Genomic DNA, 26,888 nt, shown 5'->3' with positions numbered 1-26,888 from the left:
CGGGCCCAACCCGCGGCTGTAGTCTCCGTCCACCTGCTGCTGCACCGTTGCTGTCAGTTTTCACTTCCCTTAAAAATATGTTTGGCAGTTTACATTTTTCTGTCATGGCTTAACTAATTTAAATTTTTGGCCATTTATTAACAGGATATTTATAGTTTCCTTGTAAGACCTCTTTTTTAAAAAAAGATTTTATTTATTTATTCATGAGATACCCAGAGAGAGAGGCAGAGACACAGGCAGAGGGAGAAGCAGGCTTCATGCAGGGAACCCGACGCAGGACTCGATCCCGGGACCCCAGGGTCACGTTCTGGGCTGGAGGCAGAGCTAAACTGCTGAGCCCCCTGGGGCTGCCCAAGACCCCTGTTTTAAAAACTGTTGTGCTCCTATGTATATTGCATTTTTTTTATAGTTTTTACTTGTTTTTAATGTTATGAGTGTTTTTGATGGAAGAAATGAAAAATTCTATAGCCAAGTCTGTCTGTCACTTTTCCTTTGTAATTTTGCCCTTTGTTCCAAGGTTACTTTCAGATTAAAAGCAATGCGGTTATATTTTCTCCTTGAACTCTTAAGACTTTTCTTTAAGACTTTATTTATTTATTTATAGAGAGAGCGGGAGAGTGCTGGAGCGCTTGGGCCCACACAGCCAGTGGAGGGCCGTGGGGAAGAGCCCATGTGGGGTTCCATCCCCAACCCGAGACCCTGACCAGAGCGCAGACCCTCAACCACTGACCCGACTATGCCGCTCAGGAGCCACCAACTTTTAAGACTTCTAAAAAATTCAAATCGTTTAATCTTTCTCAAATTTAACATCTGAGAAAGGCTTTTAAAGCATGAGTAGATAATAGGATGGGAGTCCTGAAGTCATCCGGCTGGGTTCAAATTTGGCCTTACCACGTGACACACGTTTAAAGGAACGGCCTAACTTCTTGAAGTCGGTTTTGTTCTTTTTTAGGGAGATGACAGTAAGGCCCGCAGGGTGCCCGCGAGAAGGAGCAGCTGTAAACCTGGGGCATCGGCAGAGGGCCCTTGGCTGTGACTACCGGGCTGGAGTCCTGGACCAAGGGACCCGAGCTCTCTAACCTAGAGACCGCAGGAGGAAATGGGAGCAGAGAGACGCAGTCTGGGACATGTAAGGTTCTTTTTTTTTAAATAAAGATTTTATTTAGTTGAGAAAGAGAGAAAACAGGGAGAGTGAGAGGGGGAAGCAAAGGCCCGCTGGGCAGGGAGCCGAGGTGGCGGCATCCCCGGACCCCAGACCCTGACCCGGGGCGTCCCAGGGGCTGCGCGTGTTCAGCCCCTCCCCCTCCCCCTCCCCCTGCACGGGGTCGTGCCCGGCCTCCTGCTGCGGTGCTTGCTCCTGCTCAGGACCCCGCGGCGCGGGGCGGCCGCGTGGACAGGCCGGGAAGGTACCGCGAAGGGTACCGCGAAGGGTACCGCGAAGGCCACGGAGGGGGAGGCAGGTGCACGGCCGCGGGGGCCCGCGCTGCAGGCGGAGGGCGCGGACCAGGGCGGCGCAGGGCGCTCGCAGACTCCCACTCCTCTCCCGACCCAGACGCCGCCTGTGAGGGACACTGGGCGCCGCAGCCCAGAGGGTGTTAGAGACCCGCGGCCCCCCACGTGGCCCCGCCGGGCGCCCGGGACACCGCGGGCTGGAACCGCGACCAGCGCACCCGACGCTTCTGCCCGCGGGACAAGACCCGGTCCACCCGCAGGAAGTCTTCACGCCCCGGTCGCCCGCAGGCCCTTAGTCCCCGGAGGGTGACGACGGGGGCCTCGAGACCACGTGGGGCGGCCACGGGGAAGGCCGAGGAGCCGCGGAGGAGGGGGTGGGAGGAGGGCGTGGGGTGGGGGAGTAGGGGGGAAGGGGGAGGGGGAGAGGAGGAAGGGGTGGGAGAGAGGAGGGGTGGGGGAGGGGGAGGGTAAGAGGGGGTGGGGTTGGGTGGGGTAGGAGGGGGTGTTAGGAGGAGGTGGGGGGAGTTAGGAGGGGTAGGGGTGGAAGGGTAGGGGGGTTAGGAGAGGGTAGGAGGGGGTAGAGGGGGTAGGAGGGAGTTAGGAGGTAGGAGGGGGTAGGCGGGGGTGGGAGGGGGTGGAAGGGGGTAGGGGGGTTAGGAGGGGTTGGGGTTAGGGTCAGGGTTAGGGTTAGGGTTCAGGTTAGGAGCGGGGAGGAGGCCCAGGAGGCCCAGGAGGCCCAGGACCTGGGCTGCCCGGCGCCCCGCCCCCAGGCAGCACCTGTGACGTCGCGGACGCCGGCCCCGCGTGGGTGCCCTGGCCTGGCCGCCCGGGAGCAGCCGAGGGGGTGCGGCCAGGGCCGAGCGGCCGGGGAGCGCGACCGCCGCCGGGTCGCCTTGCCCTTGGGCCGCCTCCGCGGAGCCCCGCGCCACCCCTCCCGCCTCATCCTCCTCCTCCTCCTCCTCTTCCCCCTCCCCCTCCCCCGCCCCTTCCGCTTCTGGAGGGAAAGGCCGCGGCCTCCCCGGCGCCGCATCCCGGCCGGGCGCGCAGGAGGGCTCCCTCCTTCCGCGGCCTCCACCCCCTGCCCCGCGGCCTCCACCCCTCCCCGCCGCAACCCCCTGCCCGTGGCCTGCCCCCTGCCCTCCCTGCGGCCGGCCCCCTCCCCCCGGAGCCCCTCTGCCCGTCCCCCGCCCCGCTCCTCGGCCTCCCCCCTCCTTCCTCCTCCCCTCCCTGCCTCCCCGCCCCGCGGCCTCCCCCCTCCCTCCTCCCCTCCCTGCCTCCCCGCCCCGCGGCCTCCCCCCTCCCTCCTCCTCCCCTCCCGCGGCCTCCCCGCGGCCTCCCTGACTCCTCTCCCCGCGGCCTCCCCCTCCTCGCGGCCTCCCTGGCTCCCCTCCCCGCGGCCTCCCCTCTCCCCCTCCCCGCCTCCCCCCTCCCCTCGGCTCGGGGCCCCCGGGCTGTGCAGGCGGCAGGTGCGCCGCGGCCCGCGGAGCAGGTGAGTGAGGGCGGGGAGCTCGAGGCCCGGGGACGGACCCGACGGGAGCGGAGGGGGAGGGTCGGCGGGAGGCTCGGCCCGGGAGACGCTGCGGGACCTGCGGGCGGGCGGGGTGGCGCTCCGGGGCGGCGGGCACCCCTGCGGCCCGGGCGGGGCGGGGGGGGGGGCTTCCTGCGAGCCCTGAGGTTGAGGCCCGACAGGTGGGTCAGGATCCGCCCGCCACGCCTCCTGATGAAAATAAGCCACTCAACTACTACCACTAATGCGTTAGCCCAGTGACCTCATTCTTGACCTTAAAAATAGAGAACATAAAGAAAAAAATAAAGGCAATGGCAGAGTTCGTTTTTCAGTACATTTGTCTGGATTCTAATGTAGAGGCTACTTTACTTTTAAGCTTTTGTGGATTTTTATGCTACCCTTGAAGTTAGATCTTGGTCACAAAGAGGATTTTATGTAAGTTAACACTTTTTGCACAGAATAAGCTACCAGTTCTTTTCATGCTTTTGGACCACAGCACCGTGTGGTTGGGAATTGCAGCCTGGCCTTGCTGTTGGATGTGCAACATCTCATTATAGACTTAAATGGTAACTATGCTTGTGGTAGTCCTGTAAAAAATAATGTCTTCTTGGACAGAGAAGAACCGTGAAGCAAAAGTTATAACGCTATTCATTATACATGTATTTCTCCTTTTATTGCTGTCTCTGATAACAATTAGGAAATGTCTTGTTCTATTTCATCTTATAGATAAATTGTGTAAAAGATAATTATGTTACATAAAATGATTAATAAAAACAAGTTATCTTCTTCACTTATTAAAGGTAAGGACGGTATATATGAGCTTTTCTGGATGGGTGTCCTTCACAAATGTCCTGGTTAAAATATTTTAAATCTTGTCCTGAAGCTAAGAAAACTCTGTAGATTGACGTTTTTGTTGGGTTTAGAGTTTAGAAATCAAAGCAGAGTTGACAGTGTTTTGTTTCCCATCTCTTATGATTAGTGTAGTGTTTACCAAATTTGCCTAATTTAAAAAATTACCTCAGGCAGTGAGTACATTGGGGAGCGAGTGACAAAAGTGGTTTTAAAAGATTCTGGGTTGCAAAAAAAAAAAAAAAATTAAAAAAAAAAAAAAAGATTCTGGGTTGCAACTTGGGACTTCCTGAATCAGAATCTCTAAAGTGAATCTCTAAAGTGATCTCTCCTGATGATACGTCAAATAGGTCAAAATGATAAAATTAAAAAATAAAAAAAAAGGCAAGGTTGGGAAACACCTGGTGGGAAACAACTTGCTGGAATGAATAGCTGACATAATCTCTCTCATCCCTGTACATAAAATGTTCTTAAATGGAAGCTATGGTTTTACTAATATGATGATGTCATCCATTTAAGAAATCTAAAACTTTTATATCCTTTTGTAGTCACGCCTCCTGGTGATTGACCTAACAAACATTTTTGCATGTTCAGTCTCTTTTTATGTGGAATGCAATGTTAATTCAAGTCCTCTAGTGTTATAGGAACATTTCATTAATGGGCTTTTAATGCCGATTCCTGTGACTCGTAAACCATAGCAAAATACTGGGCTATATCTTTCATGTAACAGATTTATTTTCTACCCCTTTTGTGTTCCTAACTAGAGAAAACAAGCGTATAAATTTTAATAATTTATTTATAGCTTTTATTAAAATGACCTAACCCCATCCAAAAAAGAAAAAAAAAAGTTGGGCATAAAATTTGGTCAATTATATATAAAATGAACTAACAAAATAGAGCATTGAACATCTATAAAAGAATTTAAGATGAATTACTATGATGGGAACTATGAGAGTTTCCTTTTCTTCTCTCTCCATTCCTTTTCTCTATTTCTCTTGTTTTTTTGAGGGGTGGAGAGGGTTGTTTGCTGGCTTGTTTTTATTTTAAATCATCTAAATATTTAAAACCTCCTAACTTAATTATCCAAGTTTAAATTAATGTGAATATTTGCTAACCTTACCAATAGATCCTTAAACTTGTCCTTTTCTTTACAGAATGATGATGGTAGGTTTCTTGCAATGCTAATGAGAGTTCTAGTTAATAGCAAAGGAGTTAAATTTAAATGACCAAAAGAAACTGGTCTTTTAATATTGCTTAAGGAGGACTTAATTTAGTTACAGGGATGTCATAATTTTTCATTATCAGTTGCTTTTTAAATAGGATCTGATCTTCCAAATTCTAGAAAACTTCTCAGGTTTTTTTTTTTTTTTCTTCTCCCGGGAATTTGCAAGAATTACATACAATCACATATAATCCCAGTTTGATCTGGGAATAAGACAGGTCTGTTTTAAAAATATGGCTGATGGTAAGCATCATTAATAGCAAAGGATGGGGGAGGTAGAAATAAAGAATCAGGTCAAGAAGATAACCAGCTTAGACAGTAGCAGGATTAGCAAGAATGCAAGAGAATTTAGTATATTTACATATTGTTCTTTTTTTTTTTTTACATATTGTTCTAATGAACCATTTATGTCTTTATTAATTTGAGCTTTTCAGGTAAAAGGACTATATTCTTTCATATATATATATATATATAATTTATTTATTTATTCATGAGAGACACACAGAGAGAGGCAGAGACAGGAAGAGAGAGAAGCAGGCTTCCTGCGGGAAGTCCTATTAAGGAATCGATCACAGGACCCCAAGATCACGACCTGAGCCGAAGCCAGGCTCCCAAAAGAACTGTATTTTATTTGTGTTCCTTTAAAGGCAAATGTTACATTCAATATTGGGTATTGATTTATTCAACATTAGTAAATATCTGTTAAAAATCAATTTTTGCCTCTACAAAGTTAAAGTAGAATGACTGATATGCTACTAAATCCAGTCAGCAAAAAAATGATACATAACATGATCTATGATGTTTGCTTTCCTACTATAACATTCAGAGAATATATTTTGGTCATGTTATTTATTATTACAGAATAAAAGCCATCTTCTAAAAAGGTCTGTAAAGAACTCTTTTGAATTGTCTAACAGTTATAACCTGAAGATTTGCATAATGAATAATCTCTTACAAATTAATTTTGGTGGAAGAAAATCTTTTTAAACATGTTTATCAGCAGCTCCGGTGACTTAGTGGTTTAGCGCCACCTTCAGCCCGGGGCGTGATACTGGAGACCTGGGATGGAGTCCCACGTCGGGCTCCCCGCATGGAGCCTGCTTCTCCCTCTGCCTGTGTCTCTGCCTCTGTTTGTGTGTGTGTGTGTGTGTGTGTGTGTGTGTGTGTGTTTCTCATGAATAAATAAATTCTTTGTAAAAAAAAAATTAAAAAAAAGATTTAAACATGTTTATCTCCAATGGAATGAAAATCAAACAATTAACTAACAGAACTCCCCATGTGCATCATTAGGAGATAGAAAAAAAAAAGTGTATCCTGTTCTCAAGGAATTTATAGCCCATTAGAGAATAATGGTGCTCCATGGGCTGGCTTGGATGAGGGCTTAGGTCCTCCTCATAATGTTCATTAACACCTCCATCCACACCCTGACCACTATATATGAACATATAATCTAAGTATTAAAAACCAATGTGATTCCTGGAAAAAAATCAACTTTTTAAAAAATTATTTATTCATGATAGTCATAGAGGAGAGAGAGGCAGAGACACAGGAGGAGGGAGAAGCAGGCTCCATGCCGGGAGCTCGACACAGGACTTGATCCCAGGACTCCAGGATCGTGCCCTGGGCCAAAGGTAGGCGCCAATCCGCTGATCCACCCAGGGATCCCCCAAAAAATCAACTTTAAGACAAATAGCCTAGTGCCCTTTAAACCTAATTTTCATGCCCCTCCCCCAGTCTCATTTTTTCCAGTCAATCAACAAGTATTTATTATATCCTCGTTAGGTAGATGATAAATATCAACAGGTTTTAAATGTGCATTTTTCAAATCTATAATTTCAATTTTTATTCTCTAAAAATTGTAGTAAATATATATATATAAACAAAATTTGCATATATATATAAATATATATATATAAACAAAATTTACTATTATAACCATTTTCAAGTGTATAATTCACTGGCGTAAAGTACATTCCCACTGCTATGGAACCATCACCACTATCATTTCCAGAACCCTCTCCCTATCCCAAATTGGTAGTCTAGACCCATTAAACAATAACTCCCTATTCTCTCTCTCCAGCCTCAGTAAGCACCATTCTACTTTCTGTCTCTACAAATTTGACCTTTTTGGGTACCTCACATAAGTGGAATCATATAATACTTGTTCTTTTGAGTCGGCTTAGTTCACTTAGCATAATGTTTCCAAAGTTCATCCATGTCGTAGAATGTACCAGAATTTCATTCCTTTTTAAGGCTGGATAGTATTCGGCAGCTTCTTTTATTTGGAAAACAGATACAAAAAAAAAAAAAAAAAAACACACACACACAAAAAAAAAAACAGGGAAGTTTTTTTTTTTTGTTTTTTGTTTTTTGTTTTTTTTTTTTTTTTGGGGAAGTTTTGAACTGGAACAGACCATAGACATCATCTCCTTCAAGCTCTGTGTCCCTCCAAGGGAAACAAGACCCGGACAGCTTAAGTCATGAGGCCAAGGTCTCACACCTGGTTGGTTCAAGGCAAAGCCTAGCCTAGGAACTAACTCTCCTGCGGCCTAAACCGAAGCCCTACTACCCACCCACAAAGCCCGCACAGACAGAAAAAGGCAAATGTTAAGTGAGCTGGTGTGAAAGTAAGTGCTGCAGGTGTTCAGAAAGACAGAGATGATTGCAAAATGTTACCTGTGAAGGAAAACATCAAAAGGGACTTGAAGATTAGTAAGACTAGATTCTGATGAACAATTATCACAACTATAATCTGCTACAGGAAGTCTTTCTACAAGCCATACGTCTTGTGTCTTTTCTTTCTGCCTTGAATTATACATTACATTCGTATTCTTTAAAAAAAAAATTGTATTCTTTCCTATAGCTAAGACGGTTATACTGAATCTGCTTCTGTTTTTCATCTTCTATGGAATTTGTGACACCACGGTTGTTCTAAACACATCCTTGAGCGCATAAAAGTTGAAACATATGAAAACTATCCTCAGCAGCCATCCCCACCCTCTCCCCTCGCGCTCGGGCCCAGGCCCGGGGGAGGCCGCCCAGCCCCAGCACCCCGGCTCCCGGTCTGGGCGGGCAGGAGGCCCGGGGGCACCAGCTGGGGCCGTCTCTGGGCGAGCCCAGCTGTGCTCTGCGCGTCCCAAACTGAAGCAACGCACATCGGGGCCCAGCAGCCGAGGCACACCTCGCGCGGATCAGAACCCGGGCGGGGCTGTTCACGTAGGTAGTTTTCATATGTTTCAACTACATGTTGCCCCCACGGAGGGCACGCCCGTGCCTGTCTCTCTCTCTGTCTCTGTGTGTGTGTCTCTCTCTCTCTGTCTCTGTGTGTCTCCCTGTCTCTGTCTCTCTGTGTCTCTCCACACACACACTTTTAAAACTGCTCCTCGTTGAACTAGAAACAGAGCAGCACGCAGGTCCCAGGCGCACCGCTCCAGGGGTCTACAGAGGCCCTGCGGCGGCTGCACCCAGACCCAGGGCTACGGCCCCTCCTCTCCTGCAGGCCGGGCCTCCGCTGTGACTTCCGACATCCCAAGTCAGCATCGCCTGTTCTCAGACTTCAAGTAAATCGCCCACTACATGGGTCTGTGGCTGACATCTTTCCCTCAACACCCTGTTTCTGTGACATGTGGCCACGTTGTCGCCTACAGCGATTCATCCATTCTCACTGCTGCATAGTAGGGTCTTTTTTTTTTTTTTTTTTAAGATTTATCTATTTATTCATGAGAGACACACACACACACACACACAGAGAGAGAGAGAGAGAGGGAGAGAGAGGCAGGGACCCAGGCCTAGGGAGAAGCAGGCTCCATGAGGGAGCCCAACGCGGGCCTGGATCCCGGGACCCCGGGTCACACCCTGGGTGGAAGGAGACGCTCAGCCGCTGAGCCCCCGGGGGTCCCCATCCTGCACCTCTTAATGGATTCTGAGAAATGTTTGACAATCAAATACCTGAAAGGTGAACAAGGCTCATCCACTGGAAAGATAGTTTAGTTCCCAGGGAGTTAAAAGGCAGTATTTAAACAGCCACCAGTGCTTCTGACATAGTCCCCCGCCTAGGTGACCAGGTGGGCAGGTGAAGGAGCCAGGTGGCACCCGTGAGGCTACTGTTAGCAGGTTGCACGTTAGCCCTGGCTGGTGCTCCAGCTGGGCCGGTTGAGCCCCCAGCAGAGTCCGTATGGGCCCAGGCCTGTCCCTGCACTCCTGCTGGGCGGCCACCTGTCCTCAGGCCAGTGCCATGGAGGGGGAGCGAAGTGACGACTGCTCTGTGACGGCGGTGTGTGCCACGTGAGGCTGCGGCCGGCCCCTGGCTGGCCCACTAGAGACCCTCGGGCATCGGCGCCCCCTTGAGAGGCCACTGGCCGCCTCCCCCTAGGACACCCAGGCGACCCGTGAAGCCTGGCTTCCTTCCCCGTGGCCAGGACCGTCGGGCTCGGCCGCCACACGGCAGCTCCAAATTGTCCATCGTCAGAGGATGAAAACCTGGGTTCAGGATGTGGGTGGGGGTGGAGGGAGGCCTCGAACGGCGCAAAGCTGCAGACGCCGTGGATCCCCGCAGGAGGAAGCGATGTCGACGGGAACGCTTTGACCTTCTTGCTCGTTCAGGCGGGCAGTCCTGTCCGTTGAGGGCCCTCGTTGTGTGGCCGCTGCGGCCGCGACCCCGAAGCAGGCCGGCTCGTGGCACCGCCAGGCTCGGCACAGAGCGGCCGCGCCCGGCCTGGGATCCCCACGGACCCCGAGGCGCCCCAACCCGGCCAGGCCCAGGCAGTCAGACCGGCCTGCAAAGGAAGCTTGTTGTGGGTCACCCCGGGACTGCGAGTAGCTCCCAGCCTTCGGGGTTCGTGGCCTAGCGGCCTTGCAGACGAGGTCTCGGTGGCCCCCGGGTCGCCAGCCTCCTAAGTTCTCAAACAAGGACGCGTGCCTGTGGTTTCCATGAAGCCGCGCGTAAAAGCCACCGCTGTCCTGGGCTCCCGGCGTGCAGAGCTCTGTGCTGGTTCTTTTCCCGAAATCTCTCATTTGATCGTCACTAGCTCCTGGCAACTTGCGTATTATATTCCTGTTACAGAGGAGGGAGGCTCAGAAGGGGTAAGTAAATCACCTGGCGCCACACAGCTGTCCATGACGAGGAGGCCACGTGTGTCCCCAAGGCCTGGGTCTTTCCTATTATACTACGCATCACGTCCGAAATATGTGCATATTATTCAAATGTGATTTTTAAAACACTGGTGGTTTGCTGAAATTATCGGAATGTTTAGGGATTAAATGGAGTTTGGTCTGTGTAGAGACGTTTGGGCTTCCAGGAACAGTCTTAAGAGCATTTTTTTTTTTCCCCACTTCGATTTATTCACCATTTCTCCAACTGGAGATGAAAAACACCACGAAAATCTAAAGAGACTATTTCTGATGTTGCGATGCACGTCTGTTAATGCACCTTTGGTTTGAGATGGTGACGAATGTAACCTCTTTAAAACCCTTCTGATGAAATATGCCTTGAAATGTGCTGTCCCCGAGTAAGGCTGATGAGCGCTAATCCCAGGTTCACTGCATCATTAATGACTTGGCTATTTTTTTTTTAAAGATTTATTTATTTATTTATTTATTTATTTATTTATTTATTTATTTATTTATGATAGACACAGAGAGAGAGAGAGAGAGAGAGAGAGAGAGGCAGAGACACAGGCAGAGGGAGAAGCAGGCTCCATGCAGGGAGCCCGATGCAGGACTTGATCCTGAGACTCCAGGATCGTGCCCTGGGTCGAAGGCAGGTGCTAAACTGCTGAGCCACCCGGGGATCCCCAACGACTTGGCTATTAAAGTGAATGGCCAAAAACAAAAACAATAAATAAATAAATAAATAAATAAATAAATAAATAAATAAATAAATAAACTGAATGGCCCCTAATAGGGAGATTGACCCACGGAACTAAATTTATTGGCCATATGAATGGGGAAGAGACTGCTACTCCATTTTTACTGTTTGGCCAGAAAACAAAAGACAAAGGAATAGACTTTGTTGATATCTGCTAAGATTACCAAGGTCTTTCTTTCAGGAGGGGTGTTGGGGGTAAGCTCCAGTCCCCCCACATCTGTGTATTAAGGCCCTAACCCCCAGTGCCCCGTACTGTGATTGTATTTGGAGACTGGGCCTTCAAGGAGGTGATTAGGGTTAACAAGGCCATATAGATGAGCCCTAATCCAGTCTGACTGGTGTCTTCATAAAAAGAGGGAGAGACACCAGGGATGCTCTGCACAGAGGAGAAGCTGGGTGAGGACTCGGCAAGGAGGTGGCATCTGCGTGTCAAGGGGAGAGGCTTCAGGAGAAACCACGCCTGCGGACGCCTCACTCTTGGAACTTCAGAACTGTGAGAAAAATAAACTGCTGCTGTTGAACCCCCCAGGCGGTGGTATTTTGTCTCAGCAGCCGCAGCAAAGTAATCCAAGAGGAGTTAGATGCGAGGCCTGAGCTAGGCCCTTACCCGATGCCAAAGCCGCCAGTTAAGAAGGACTAAGAAGGATGTGATGGGTGGGATTTTACTCTCCAGCAAAGATGATTTACATGGAGGACCAGCTGGGAAAAAGGACTTTCTAGGAGTAGAAAGGAAGTCAAATGCCAGATGGTGATTTTATTTTATTTTATTTTATTTTTTATTTTATTTTATTATTTTATTTTATTTTCAGGTGGTGATTTTAATAGTCAAACTAGTGACTACTATCAGCTAGGTGTGTTTCTCTACTTTTTTTGCCCTATAACGCACCAATTTTTTTTTTTTTTTTTTTTTTTTTTTAATATTTTAGGGCAGCCCAGGTGGCTCAGCGGTTTAGTGCTGCCTTCGGCCCAGGACCTGATCTTGGAGACCCGGGATCAAGTCCCACATCGGGCTCCCTGCATGGAGCCTGTTTCTCCCTCTGCCTATGTCTCTGCCTCTCTCTCTCTCTCTCATGAATAAATAAAATAAAATCTTTTAAAAATATATTTTATTTATTTATTCATAGAGACACAGGAAGAGAGAGAGGCAGAAACACAGGCAGAGGGAGAAACAGGCTCCACACTGGGAGCCTGACATGGGACTCGATCCCCGGTCCTCAGGATCACACCCCGGGCTGCAGGCGGCACTAAACCACTGCACTACTGGGGCTGCCCTATAACGCACCTTTTAATAATATGCTTGTGATGATTTACCCAATAATTACTCCTCCCCTGAGTTAGCAGCTAAGATTTTATGAAAGAATTTTATTGGCTAGAGTGCTGGCTTACAGTGAGGGCTTCTTCTGTTTTCTGGGGACTTGAATCTTGTCCCGGCCGCTTCCGAGCTGTGTGATTTGGGGCTGCTTAACCTCCCATGCCTCCGTTTCTTCATCTGGAAGGTAGAGATCGTAGTACCTTCCTCATAAAGTTGTGCGAAAGTTAAACGAATAATACACATAAAGTGCTTAGAAGGATCCCTGGCATACGGCAAGCACCGAGTACAGGTCAGCTATTGTCTTAACTTGGGCCTGTCTCTGCACGTGGACGACTGTCAGAACCAGGGCACCTACACGGTGCCCCAAGGTATCCGCCACCACGGGCCAGCTCCTGCGGACCGGTCACGCACGGTGCCAAAGAAGAATCGGGGCCTGGAGAATGGTAGCTGTTCCACCGCAGTGCTTAGCGCCATCTGGGAGGCTGACAGGACAGACCCCGGGCCCCGCCCCGCAGAGTCTGACTCAGCCAAGGTGGGATGCAGCCCAGGAGTCTTTATGTGATCCAGGTGGCTCCCGGGTCAACTATGAAGAAATACTAATCAAAAAGAATTTCTTCTATATTCAAAGCTATTAAATTTATGGTAAATGTCCTAACTTCCTAATCACAAGTCTATATAATACGTTTCACTTAAAGTATTTGAAATGGGGCAGCCCCAGTGGCCCAGCGGTTTAACGCCGCCTGCAGCCCAGGGTGTGATCCTAGAGACCCGGGATCGAGTCCCACATTGGGCTCCCTGCATGGGGCCTGCTTCTCCCTCTGCCTGTGTCTCTGCCTCTCTCTCTCTGTCTCTCATGAATAAATAAGTAAAATCTTAAAAAAAAATAAAGTATTTGAAATGTTTCAGTAAAACTAACTTAGGTCAAAAAATGAATATGTAAATTTGCTTTTTAAAAAATCACGTAAGTGTGGGGCACCCGGGTGGCTCAGTCAGTTAAGCATCCGAGTCTTGATTTTTGGCTCAGGTCATGATCTCAGGAATGAGATTGAGCCCCATGTTGGGCTCCGTGGTCCGCGTAGAGTCTGCTTGAGTCTCTCTCTCTCTCTCTTTCTAAAATAAATCTTTTTTAAAAAATCATCTGAAAGATAATTTTTACAAGTGTTAGAGTTATTGACAAATCTGAAGAAACTTGCCATTGAACATAGACCTCAGGTTCTCCACAGGCAAGTTGAGTACTTTGAGTTGAGTTGTTCCGGGTGAGGATGACTTGACCTGCGCACCCCTCAGGGTTGTGGTCTTCATGAACTGAGGGGAGCACAGATGGAGGGAGGCATGTGAAAGCAGCTTCTGGAGAAGCCGTGAGAATGGGGGTTCCACTTGTACGGAGGAAATGGTCCATTCGGCCAGTAGCAGCCTACTTGCGCAGGTCAATCAGAACGTTTTGCATGTAGATCATGAGAGCTGTGAGAGATTTGTTTTTTTTGGTTTTTTTTTTTTAGGGAGCTAGGACCCTGAAGAAAGGCAAATAGTGCTGGGCTCTCCAGGATGGCTGGAGAGAGCTGAACCTGGGCATTCAGCCTGGAGCCTGACGAAATATGCTAGTGTTTCCCGGGGTCAGAATAGTGATTAAGGTCGGACTCCAGGATAACTTTGGAACTGAAAAGCCTGATTATTGGGTTATGATGAATTCCTAAAATCTGTACACCTGTTACGCTCAGGACTGAAGTTTGTAGCTGATACTTCTTTCCTACTGGTCAAGTAGCTGTGCCCAGGTTGTGGGAGAATATGGTCCGTATTGAGGAAATACAGGTCAAGCTCAAAGGGGAGAGATCGAGACCTCTGGGGCAGCGACGCAGAAACCCCTCGGCACTAAGCTGGCGAGCGTCCTGTGTGAGGGAAGGGCTGGTGCTGTTTCCTGGGGTTTGCAGTCTGCGTGAGTAGCTCGCCTCAGTGTTCCGAGGGCATCGCAGGCAAAGTTTCCTGGTCCTGCAACAGGGCAGTGGTGTGGTATTTCTTTAAAACAAAACAAAACTGCTTTTTAACAAAGTTGAGGAAAATAGAGAATACTGTTATTCTTTATCCAGAAAGCTCTCAAACTAGACCCTTTAAAATCTTCATGCTAAAAAAAAAAAAAAATCTTCATGCTGCTTTTCAGGATACTATTGGTTCACTGATTATTTTCTCTTCCCTTATAATAGAATCACTTAGAACATTTACTAAGAAATCAAATTTGTCTAAGTTACTGAATTTATACTCCTGGGGCATGTGTACCCCAACATGTTTATGTGTACATTTTATGTATATTATCTATAATTTATACCATATACGTGTCATTATTTCTTTTAGGTATTGTAAATATTAATCCTTATTTTGCAGAAATATTTTAACCCAACCCAACTCTTTCTGTTTGTTTTTTGTTTGTTTGTTTTTTGTTTTTTTTGAAGACAAATTAAGGCAAAATGGAATTACTGGTTAAAGGTAGTGACATCTCTAGGGATCTCGATACATTTTTCTCAAACGCCTTCTGGAATCCCACTTGTCTGCGTGCCTAAGAGCAGAGTATCCGTACCTGTCTCACCATACTTGCAAGAATGAATGCTAACTTACAGCAGCTTGATCTACCTAATAGTAAAGGAAGATGTCTCATTTTTATTCACTTTCCTTTTACTGGTGTTGAAGGCGGATATGGTTTGTCATGGTGTTTGACCCATAAGCTTAAGAAAATAGCTTTTTGGGGGAGCAAACCTAAGACAAAGCAACTATGACCATTCCCAGTTAACCCTGTAGCACTGATAGCTTTGTTGCATTGGTCCTCAGTCTTGTAGAGTCTGTTAAAGAACTTTTGTTTTCTTTTTTTAAGAAGGTGAGTGTTGATTATGGTCATAGAGAGCCCGAGCGTGTGTGTAGGACTGACTCAGGGCCCTGCCGCTTAGTCTTGTGTAAGCCTGAAGAAGTTACCTCCTCCCTCCAGGCTTCAGGTCCCTTGACCATAAGACGAGGCTGACAGCCCTCCCGGTAATTCTCACGATGACACCACGTACCAGGCTTGGAGAGGCTTCGGGGGAAAGGTAGCTACAGTACTTGTGAAAGCTGCCCCCAAACTGATAGGATAAATCCTCCTCCACTGCTCTCCTGTTCCCCAATATGGTGAAAGAAAGCGCTACTTCCAGGGCCACTGAGCCTGAGCCACCACTCCAAGGTCACGACAAGACTTAGGCTTTCCTTCCAACCCTGTGGTTTCCTATCTGCCTGCCTGTCGCTCTAGGGATTAATAATGTAGATGTTCAAAGCCCTTCTTTCACTGAGCATTCAATTTTTTGCATAACGGATTTTTGAGACTCAAAGTATTTTTTGGAAGCATTTAAAAAATAAGTTTCAGATTTTAGATGCCATGTGGTCTTCCACGCCGGGATGTGCGTGGGCCACACCAGCCTGGCTGACCCCGCCGACCCCAGCGGGTGATGTAGTAGGCCGCACGTCCCTACGTCGGCCCTGAACTGCTTTCTCTCCCACGTTCCTGGGCTTCCCAGCTGCCGGCCCAGGCCGGGCCCCATTCCGCCAGCGGCTGAGCTGCAGAGCCAGGTTCCGAAATGTCAGCCGTCCTGCGGGAGCTGCTCCGCGTCTCGGAGAAGGCTGCCAACATCGCCCGGGCCTGCAGGCAGCAGGAGGCCCTCTTCCAGCTCCTGATAGAAGAAAAGAAAGACGGAGAAAAGAACAAGAAGTTTGCCGTTGATTTTAAGACGCTGGCTGATGTCCTCGTACAGGAAGTCATAAAACAGAACATGGAGAACAAGGTAGGGAAGGTCACAGCCAACGTAATCACAAAATCCTCACCCTGTGGTTTTTCCCAATACATAGCCTGTCTTTTTCTTGTCCTTCCCTACCTCAGAACACTAGCACCCAGGACTCTAATATAAACAACTTGGGATTTCCCCTCCTGTTTTGACTATAAAATGACTAAAATGTTCATTGCAGAAAAAAACTAAAAAATAGAAAAGCATATAAGGCAAAAAAGAAATCACAGTTCTGACAGCTAAAGAGAAACATTTGGATAGGGAGCTTTTTATTTATTAATGAATTTCTTTTTAATAAATAATACACATTCTCTGGAAAATAAGCAAAAATAAGAATCCTTAATCCTACCATTAGAGAGAACCACAGCTATGGTTTACTAAATATTGTCAGAACATTTTCCTTCGATGTGTATTTGTGTGCCTGGGACATAGAATTTATCTCAGTAGCAATGAGAACATACTATTTTATTGACTTCTTTTTTTTTTTTTTTTGATTTGTCATATCCTGTCCTGCCTTTTGATATAATCTTTTATCAAATGGTTATCTAATCAGTTACGGGCTTGTACAAGCCTGAAGCCTGAAAATCCCCTTTTATTCTCATAGAAAATCATTGCTTATAACTAACAATGATCATGATTCTAACTATCTGAAGCTGCCTGGGAAAAGAAACTATTCATAAGTAGTAATAATAAATAATAACACTAGCAGACACTTATAAGTCCTTACTGTGTGTCAGGGACTTCTAACGGCTCTAAATATATTAATTTATTTAACTATCGTAGTAATTTTATGAGATAAGAACTATTATTCCAACGGATCAGAAAAAAGAAGCACAGACAGGTTAAGTAATTTGCCCAAGGTTACACAGCAAGTGAGTGGCAGGGCTGGCTTTTGAGCACTGGCTGACTGGCTCTAGAGTTGCATTCTTTGCAATACTATGTTTGCTTTTGCATGATAATCTAATAATCAAACATTTTTTTAAGATTTGGGAGGATAGAACTTTATGACAGCACTACAAAATATTAGAATAGTTTCTACTGAAATTCTCAAAATATTTTGAATCATTTAAAGTATATTCTTGACCATAGGCAGGAAGAGAGAGTAAATGACCCCTTGAAATCTCTACAAACTCTACTTTTTCATGCCCTGTAATATCTGGCTCCAATAAATTCTTTTCTTTTCTTTTTTTTTTTTTCTGATCAAGTAGTTGGGTACAAGGGATGGTTGAGCAATTATATGGATTAGAAACATATCAACATTAACTTTCATTAGCTAATATTTGCCCCAGAGCATTGTAACAGGCACTTGTTCATTCATAAAATATATGACAGGACTTATGAACAAAGGAATGACATTCACTTTTTGCTAGATGCCTTTGTTTCATGACCCTTACATCCTGTAACCTCAGAAACAGGTCTTTAGGCAGTTGGGAGACCAAGCTGCAGCCGTGCATGAGTGGGCTCATTGGCAGCCCCTGTCGACCTGCGCTGTTCTTTAAAAGAGGAAAAACAAAACAAGATGTGGTGGGCACTATTAAAATTATTGGCCATCTGCAAATGACTGAATTCAAATATTTGAAGCATTTCCTTGCTTTTGCAGCCTGAGAACATCACGCAGATCATAATTCAGCACATAGTTTGAGAAAAATTCTCTTTACTACAGAGAGGATCAGAAGCAAAATGTATCTTGAATGCTTCCTGGTCCTACAGAGAGAGAAAAGATTCTTACTTAGCTCCATGGGTTGTTTTTTTTGTTTGTTTTTTTTTCATTCTATGATGATGTATTAATGATCCGTCAAGAAAATAGTTCCTTTTTTTTTTTTCTCTCCTTGCCTGAAGTCCAAGGATACCTCCAACAGGTGCAGCAAATGCCTGAAGATGAAAGCAAACTCTCATGTTATCCTCTAGTCTTAATTAGTAATGGTCTTGGGTACTTGGGCAGCACTGTTAACTCCATAAGCTAGCACGGTGCTGTTGATGAGCAACGGGTAAAATATCTTCTTTGCAAATATTCTAGTTCTATGGCCCTTAAATGGAAGGACGAAGTTTCTAAAGTACTGCAGACTCCTACCATGATTTGGACTTCCTGGGGGGGCAGAGGAGCAGGAAAATATTAGAAAGTGAAGTACTGAGTCAAGCTGACTTCACTTTTTATACTTGGATTGATTTCTGGAGTGATGAATTTCAGATCTAGTTGTGCTATGTAATTTGAAGTACAAAATGAAAATATGTTAAGAATTAAACATGTACGTGGGATTGGGGGGGTTCTGTTTTTGTTTTGTCTTTGTTTTGTTTTTTGATTTCTTTGTCATACTCTGAATCATTCAGTTTCCAGGTTTGGGAAAAAAAATTTTGGGAGAAGAATCAAATGAGTTTACTAACGAATTGGGTAAGTATATGAATTTTACTGTATTTTTATGACTTAATCATCATATGGTATTCTAATTTTCAACAACATCATGGAATAAATGAGGGTTTGGGAGCCTTTCATGTAAATAACATATTTGAATGTTAAGCTTCATTCAGTACCTGAGAATATCACGCCATTTAAGTTGGAGAATTAACTTGGAATTATTAGTATCTTGGAATTATTAGTATCTTGGAATTATTTAGCAAGTCTATGCGTATTATTTTAGATATAAATCTAGAGCATTTAAAATAATATTTGATGACCTTTGGGGAAGTTGCATGGCCCTTTGAGAATCTAGCAGAAGTTACAGATGTTCTCAGAAAGATGCACATTACACAGTGGTATGGACAATTTTAGGTCCAAGTTTTAAACCCATTCTTGAGCCTCCTGGGAAGCCCAGAGGCCTTGCCTGAGAATCTAGAGCAGCCCTATCTATCTATGAAATACTGTGTGCTCTTGAGCAAAGAAAACTTGTTCACCTCATCAGTTCTCTGGTCTTAGAATCTCTGTAAAAGGAGTTGGATTAAATAAAAGTTTCCTTTTAGTACCAAATTTTAAGTCTTCTTTAATTAGTTTCCTGCAGGCCAGAAGCTCCATTGATGTACCTCCATGTTCCCTGATGGTAGAGAGAAAAAAAAAATAAAAATCTCTGATCCTTTACAGAGACACAAATTATTTTTAGTTTGGGTGTTTTGTTTGTTTAATGGTAGAAGATTAAAATAGTGAACTTTATCATTGATCATGTGGCCAATAGTCAAACATCCAGAGGCACAGTTACAAAGGAAAAACTAAGTTCTGGATTAACGCTGGAAGAGTGTCACCTGCATGGGCTACGTACTAAGATGGGGTCGGTTCTGGGACGCTCAGAGAAATCGCCTGTAAACTTCGTAAGGTTAAAAACCACCTAATAAGTGATTAACTAATAAGCAATCCTGTGCCTGAAATCCTGTGTTTGGCTACGTCAAAAACAGTTACTTTAACATTTCATTTACCTGGAGCTTTAGGGGCCACAAGAGCTGCCACTTACCTTTCCTGAGACCTGAGGAGGAGGAGGAGCTTAGCGGGCCTGGGCCAGAGAAATGTGGAGCCTGGGATGGGGAGGTGAGCGCAGGCAGGAGCAGAAGTAGTTGGTGGGAATTCACTGGAGAATTGTAAGCACAGGAGTAACGAGCCGGGTTTGCTCCTCGATGATCCCAGGACACCTCCCGAGCCCAGCGCAGGAGCTGGGGTAAGGGCCGTGTGGGGTGTCGTTGGGCCCCAACTCCATGGTCTAGTTTGAGTGTCGCTTCACTAAGTACAGCGGTGTGGGTCTTGCTGACCCAGAGTCATCCCCGTTCGGGGTCCTACTGTGCTTCCCAGGCCGTACGGGACACACGCAGCGCCCAGGCCTCCGAAACTCGGCTGTGGGTGGGATCCTGCGTCCCAAGTGTCCGACCCGTGGGTGCTGCGGTCCCGCAGTGGCCTGGGGCCTGGGGGCACCTGTCGCGTCACCTGCGGCCTGGAACGCCCTGTCTTGTCCTGCCGGCCCTTGGGTCACTGTCCGTCGGCCTCTGTCCTCCCGTGGGCCGCGTGTCCAGGGCTGCAGGGGAGCGTGTGCCGGGGCACCGTGGCCGCGTCCGGAGCAGGGGCTCTGCTCGCATCTGCTCCCGGCCGCCTCCCCGAGGGGAGCCTTCGCCCGAGTGTCCTGTCACCACAGTTTGCCCCGTGGGAGCGTTCTGGCTGCTGCTGGCCTACCTCCTGGGCACAAGCGTCCTCACCTTCCGTGTGCTGCTCACAGCTCTGTGATCCTCCGTCCAAACGGTAACAGGCTGACCGAGTTATATTAAAAGGCAAAAGGCAAAAATAAATACTATCAAGGACTCAGGGTCCAGGGGCCCCCAAGCCCCCGTAAGCTGTGCACAAAATTGTGCACGTGTGCCCATGTGGACGGTTTTCGGGAAGATGTTTCTTTGATACTTGGAATCCATCCCTCACGTCACAGGAGGTAGATGAGTGACTCCTGGGCCACTGTGGCCTCGTGAAGCCACCCGGTGCTTAGCAACCACAGTATGGACGTGCTGCCCTCCCCTAATCTAAGGGGCGGCTCTTGCTCCTCCTCACCCTTCTGCTGCTGTTTCCTCCCCTGAAACTCTTGAGATGTAATAATGGCTTTTAGTTTGTCTTTATTCTAGGGGAAAAGATTATCTTGAGGCTGTGTCCGACGGAGGAAGAGACAGTAGAGCTTCTTAGCAAGGTCCTTAATGGGAACAAGCTGGCGTCTGAAGCACTAGCCAAGGTCGTTCATCAGGATGTCACCCTTACGGACCCAACTCTTGATTCGGTAGAGATCAACATTCCTCAGGACATTTTGGGAATCTGGGTGGATCCCATTGGTAAGTACAGGGGAGTGTTTGCTTTGATTTGTTCTTTTTAGAAATCCCTCTGTGGGGTGGGGAGGCTTGGGAAAATAACAGTCGAGAGTGAAGTTGAATTCTCCTAGACATCTTTAACATCTCAAGGCCCTAAGATGAGCGGTGAAGAGTGGAGGTGTATGTGTGACAGTGTGTTGTTGTGGATTTGTGTGTCAACAGCTCTATAACGTGTGCTGGTGTGCATCTGTCGGTGGGTGTGTACACACGTACATCTATATCAAACTGAATCAAGTCTTCTTTGAAAGATTGCAAGGGCCAAACTGGTAAACAGGACGGAGTCATGAAGTGATAGGAGCGCAATCAGTGTGACGAAGGGAGCACACATGCCATTTAAGGAACACTCCGCTCCAGCGGATTGTTGCCACATGGAAGCGCAGTCCAGATCTTCCAGTTTTTAAAGAGAAAATAAAATCCAGGTTTTTAAGTGATACCGCCCCGATTTTGAAGCAGTGACCACTAATTCAATTAAGAGCCAAACCTCCATCCGGGCCTATAAGGGGATCAGGACGGATCGCAACTCCCTGGCAGCTTGTGGCCTCATACAGCTTCCTACTCTCTTGTCCGCGGGGCTGTAGCGCCGCAGCCTCTGGCCCCATGTTTCTGGTCTATTCGGCGAGGTTGTCAGTGCAAGGCCCTGGCTGCCGGCTTGCGTCTCTCCTTTGCTTCATGTCCACTTGCCGCGCAGGCTGTGCCAGCCCAGGTGGGGCCGCCCCGGCAGATGCCCCTTGGCCCCCCCAGCTTCCGTCTTGCACACGAGCCGGTATGACGTCATAAAAATGCCTCTAATAACCAGGGAATTACAGGACATTCATTCAGTGGATTACATCTGCAGACTAAGCATCTTTCCCAAAATCTTTTGTAACTTGATGGCAGATTAGCATTAGTTGAGGATTCTGAGGGAGAGGGCTCTCCCATTTCTTGGCGCTATCCTAAATGGATTCTGCGAGCCAGCTCTGTGGGTCCTGTGCGCCCGCCCCCGTAACGGGGTGCCGACTTACTAGATGCTGGCCGGCAGCTGCCGCACGTATGTCTCTCAGGGGGAAACCTAGCACCTCGGCTTCTTTTTCACCGGAGCACCATCAATTTCTTCTTTTTTTGTGCCACATTTTGTGTCTCTTTCCTTCCTCGGCTCGGGAGACCAAAAAAAGAAAGGTGATTCCACCCCTGAGAGACTTCTGGAAGATTTTTCCATCCATCCGTCCATATTATACTTGTCTTCTGAGTAAGAGGAGCTCTAAAGAATCCCACCAGTTATCCTGAGTCATTAGCTTTTCAATGCTTTTGACATGTGATGGATATTTGAGTGCTTATCACATGCCAGGTGCCATGCTAGGGGCCACAGGAACTATAAACGCATCCTCTCCCTTCAAGAGTTCCCGTAGGGTTGGGGAAGATGGAACACAGGCATCTTAAAAATGGAAGTACAAGAGATCCAGTAACAATTCAATGCAAGTGACACCCAGAGGTAAAACTTGATTGCTCCTGCAGTCTGTTCAGGCCGCTAAACGAAATACCACGGACAAGGTAGCTCAGAAACAACAGAAACTTATTTTCAAGGTTCTGAAGGCTGCAAAGTCCAAGATCAAGGAGCTGGCATGGTAAGATGGAGGCTCGCTCCCGGCTTCAGAGCTGGCACCGCGTCCTCACATGGCACAAGGGACTAGGGCTGTCTCGGGATCCCCTTTTATAAGGCACCAATTGCATTAATGAGGGTTGCACCCTTATGACTTACTAATACCATCCCCCTTTTGGGGGTTAGAATTTGGGGAGGACACATGAGAACCACAGCAGCTGCCACACTAGTAAAAGACAAATTATACAGGACAGAGTGTATAGCCATACCTGTCATTATTTTATTTTTTATTTTTTTCATTATTTTATTTTGTCTTTACCTTTCAAATAATCATTGCCTGAATCCAACCAAATATGCTTCATTTTTTTTCAGATTCCACTTATCAGTATATAAAAGGTTCTACTGATATTAAATCCAACGAAGGAATCTTCCCCAGCGGGCTTCAGTGTGTCACCATTTTAATTGGTGTCTATGACCTACACACAGGGGTCCCCCTAATGGGAGTCATCAACCAACCTTTCGTATCACAAGACCTAACCACCCTCAGGTAAAAAGATGAAGATTTCTAGGCGTGTTGTGGTTTGGGGGAACTTACAACCTCAGTTTTGCTTATTGTTGAGATTATCACTTGACATCACCATGACTTGATACACTGAAGAGTTCCTACTAAAGTCTGCAGGTGTGAATTAAAATTCTATTTTCAGTCTTAGATTAAAGATAATTTTAGTGAGGGCTAGGTGCATGCTGCCAGTAACTCGTAACGGGAAGTCTATCTTGGAGACGTAGTCGTCTTACATTTGAAATACAGCGATCCCGTTCCCTGTCCCCTGTCATTCAAAACCAGAATGAAAGAACGGTGGTAACGCTGTCTTTTACTACTTTTGGAATGAGGTAGATGCTATCACTATGTGGCCAAGTCACGCATTTATGTAATTTTAGAAGAAACTCAAAACAAATATGAAAATTTTCCAATGAAAAGATGAGTAGGTTTGGCGAAGATTAGACGGTGACTGTGGGGTGCTCCCCCTCCTGCCCGGGCGTGAACCGCACACTGGGCGTGGAGGTGGCAAGGCTGCCCATCGCCTCTGCTCCGTGGCCCACACTTTGGTTGACTCCGGGGCAAGGTAGGGTCCAAGTGGAAGCCAGCAGCTATTTTCTGGTGGTTTCAGTTTCGAAATAGGCCCTATTTTTCCATGTGAATGACTACACCTTCTTGAACTTTGAGTTGCTTCAGGCAACTAAGATTTGTTCTTTAATGAACATAAACTGCACCTGTGCAATTTTGCCCTTTTTTCTCTACCCTGCCTTCTTGCAAACTGAAAGTGTATCCCCTGTTATCTTTAAAGAATTATTAAGAAATTAAGAACTGGGACTCGCTGCAGACATAATTATGGCCTAGAAATGATTGGCAGGGTAGTCACTGGGGAGCGGGGCTTCCGGAGCTGATGTGCAGATTCCACCACTGAGTGACACGCTCACGGTTGTGGTCTCTAGGGCCCGACCCCCGCCTCTGTAAGTAGAGGAATCTGCAACCTGACCTAACAGAATAGTTAAACATTGAGAAACAAGGGGCCTCTGGGTGGCCCAGTGGTTGAGCGTCTACCTTCGGCCCAGGGCATAACCCCGGGGTCCTGGGATCAGGCTCCCTGCAGGGAGAGCCTGCTTCTCCCTTTGCCCCCCTCTCCGTCTCTCATTGATAAATCTAAAAAAAAAAGAAAAAAAAAAAGTGAGCAGTAAGCGCTCCACAAATCCCGCGTCCCCGTTTCTGGGTGTTTAAGCCAAAGCGGAGCTCGGAAGAGGAAGGTGCTGAGGAAGACCCCGGTGAGGCTGCTAAGGGACCTGCAGGTGGAGGGGAGTGGTTTGTGTTCCTGTCTTGTGACCGGCGAGGTGGTGCGTGTCCTGGCAGCTGGGCCCGGGTGCAGGCGCAGGCGCAGGCGCAGGCCCTGGGCCCGTCGGGAGCCGTGGGGACGCGCGTGCACTCTGTCCTGCTCTGTCCCGCAGGTGGCGAGGACGCTGCTACTGGGGCCTTTCCTACCTGGGGACCAACGTTCACTCCCTGCAGCGCGCCGGGCCTGCGGGGAGCAGCGGGGAGCCCCGGGCGGCCGGAGGCGCGGGCCCCGAGGCAGGGCAGCCGCGCGGGCTCTCCGCCGTCATCAGCACCAGCGAGGCGGCCACCGTGAAGGCCGCCGTGGGCCGCGTGTGCGGGGAGCGCGTGTTCCCCGCGGCCGGCGCGGGCTACAAGGGCCTGTGCGTGGTGCAGGGCCTGGCCGACGTCTACATCTTCTCGGAGGACACCACCTTCAAGTGGGACTGCTGCGCGGCGCACGCCATCCTGCGGGCCATGGGCGGCGGCGTGGCGGACCTGCAGGGCTGCCTGCGGGCCGGGCCGGGCGCGGGCCTGGAGCCGCCGCAGCTGCGCTACCACGCGGCTAACCGGGGCGCTGCGGGCGCCGAGCGCTGGGCCAACAAGGGCGGGCTGCTGGCCTACCGCTCCAGGGAGCGGCTGGACGCCTTCCTCGGCCTGCTCATCCCCAGCCTCGCGGCCGTGGGCACCCCCACCTAACGGGCTGCGACCCCCCACCCCGGGACCTAACGGGCCGCGACGCGCCCCCCGGGACTTAACGGGCCGCAACCCCTGCACCTAATGGGCCATGAACCCCCTGGGACGTAACAGGCCACAACCCACCCCCGGGACTTAATGGGCCGCGACCCCCCTGGGACCTAATGGGCCATGACCCCCCCCCCCCGACTTAACGGGCCGTGACCCCCCCACCTAACAGGCCATGACCCCCCTGGGACCTAACAGGCCATGACCCCCCCCGGGGACTTAATGGGCTGCGACCCCCTGGGACCTAATGGGCCATGACCCACCTCTGGGACTTAATGGGCTGCGACCCCCTGGGACCTAGCGGGCCACGACCCCCCTGGGACCTAACGGGCCACGACCCCCCTGGGACCTAACAGGCCACGACCCACCCCCGGGACCTAACGGGCCGTGACCCCCGCACCTAACGGGCCACAACCTCCACACCTAACAGGCTGCTCCCCTCCCTGCACCTAGTGGGCCACGCTCCCCACCCCACGGCGACACCCACGGGCTGCTACACACCGGCCGGCTCGGCACTCGGCACTCGGCCCGCGGCCTGCAGCCCCGGCTGCTCACCCCGAGGCCTCCACGGGGACCTTGGGCCAGCTACTCAGAGACCTCCATGAGCCATCGAGCCAACACAGCCCTGCTCAGTGATGCCCCTCCAAGGACGCGGCCCTGCTCCACGACGCCCCTCCAAGGATGCAGTCCTGCTCGGTGGCAGCCTTCCAAGGACCTGTCCCTGCTCCGTGGTGCCCCTCCAAGGGCCCAGCCCTGCACCGCGGCCTCAGGTGGCCCGTACCCCTGCCGGGGTGCCATGGCCAGTGTCCTCTGGGGCCGCGGGCCTCTCTGCCTGTGGTCTTCAGCAGCCCCGGTGAGGCCCGGGCTTTGCCGGGAGGGGTCCAAACCTCAGCCCTGGGGTCGCTCCGCCCGGCCCTCTGGGGGCAAGGGGCACTTCGGCAGCGTCTCCCAGGGGTCTGTAAGGACAGTCGAACCGACTACGCTTAAAACCACGACTGTGCTTGGTGATTGGCTGCTGGCACCCGAGCTCCATATTCTTACCACTTACGTTGTCTTAAAGGTGGATTTAAAGAAAACTGAATTCATTCTTCACACATCACGTTAAAAACAAAAGCCCAGAAATGGGTCCTGCTCTCTGATATGTGCCAGAACGGAGAGAACTAGAATACGGTTTAAGAGGGAGGCCAGGAGGCTCAGTGGTGGAGCGTCTGCCTTGGGCTCAGGGCGTGATCCCAAGGCCCTGGGTCGAGTCCCCATCGGGGTCCCCGCAGGGAGCCTGCTTCTCCCTCTGGCGGGGTCTCTGCCTCTCTCTGTTTCTGTGTCTCATGAATAAATAAATAAAATCTTTAAAAATAAAAAGAATATGGTTTAAGAAAAAGCATTTATTGTCAACATGAACATTTTCAGAGCATGTAAATTATCAATAAAATGCAGTGAAAACAGTCCTCTTCAATGTGATCCAAACAAGCAGTTTATCAATGTATGAGAGAAGAAAAGCTACGATAGGAAGTCATGTCCATTCTGGTAACATCTGCCATACACACTCCTCGCCAGCCTGCAGGAAAGCTGAGGCACTTCCTTAAGCATGTGTCTAAGGACAGGCCTGCACTTTGTCTTGCACAAACTACACCCATGGGAGAATGACCTTACTGATTTCTTTAGAAGAAAAAAACTTAAAAATACTTGCAAAGCAATCTGAGGACATATTCTGAATTTTAAACCTTTCCCTCTGTTTTTTTAACGATTGTCTCATACACTATTTTTTTTTAAGACTCACCTTTATGAGGACACCTGGCTGGCTTGGTCGGTGGGGGATGTGACTCTTGATCTTGAGGTTGTAAGTTTGAGCCCCACGCCAAGTCTAGAGATGACTTGAAAAAAAGT

At 48.5% G+C, this 26,888-nt stretch overlaps 2 protein-coding genes across 14 annotated transcripts in view; one reads left to right on the top strand and one right to left on the bottom strand.

Moving 5' to 3' along the window:
* Positions 1-912: 912 nt before the first annotated feature.
* Positions 913-26,446, top strand: INPP1 (inositol polyphosphate-1-phosphatase). 4 transcript variants are annotated; one of them, XM_072813530.1, is made up of 6 exons: positions 913-1,129; positions 15,739-16,002; positions 18,331-18,391; positions 20,584-20,784; positions 22,769-22,943; positions 24,398-26,446. In XM_072813530.1, the coding sequence occupies exons 2-6, from the start codon at positions 15,799-15,801 to the stop codon at positions 24,957-24,959; spliced, it is 1,203 nt and encodes a 400-aa protein (XP_072669631.1). In that variant the 5' UTR covers positions 913-1,129; positions 15,739-15,798; the 3' UTR covers positions 24,960-26,446. The 4 variants fall into 4 exon arrangements, with proteins under 4 accessions (XP_072669631.1, XP_072669629.1, XP_072669630.1 ...); XM_072813528.1 differs by lacking the exon at positions 913-1,129 and adding an exon at positions 2,799-2,941; XM_072813529.1 differs by lacking the exon at positions 913-1,129 and adding an exon at positions 6,551-6,661.
* LOC140625850 (uncharacterized) overlaps positions 26,440-26,888 on the bottom strand; it is a 66,705-nt gene continuing 66,256 nt past the window's right edge. For all 10 annotated transcript variants that reach the window (XM_072813533.1, XM_072813532.1, XM_072813534.1 and 7 more), the window contains one exon: positions 26,440-26,888. In XM_072813533.1, coding sequence (XP_072669634.1) covers positions 26,771-26,888 — 118 coding nt within the window. In that variant the 3' untranslated portion in view covers positions 26,440-26,770.

Source organism: Canis lupus, chromosome 36 (assembly GCF_048164855.1).
Source record: "Canis lupus baileyi chromosome 36, mCanLup2.hap1, whole genome shotgun sequence".
NCBI classification, from domain to species: Eukaryota; Metazoa; Chordata; class Mammalia; order Carnivora; family Canidae; genus Canis; species Canis lupus.
This window is presented reverse-complemented; position numbering and strand designations above follow the sequence as displayed.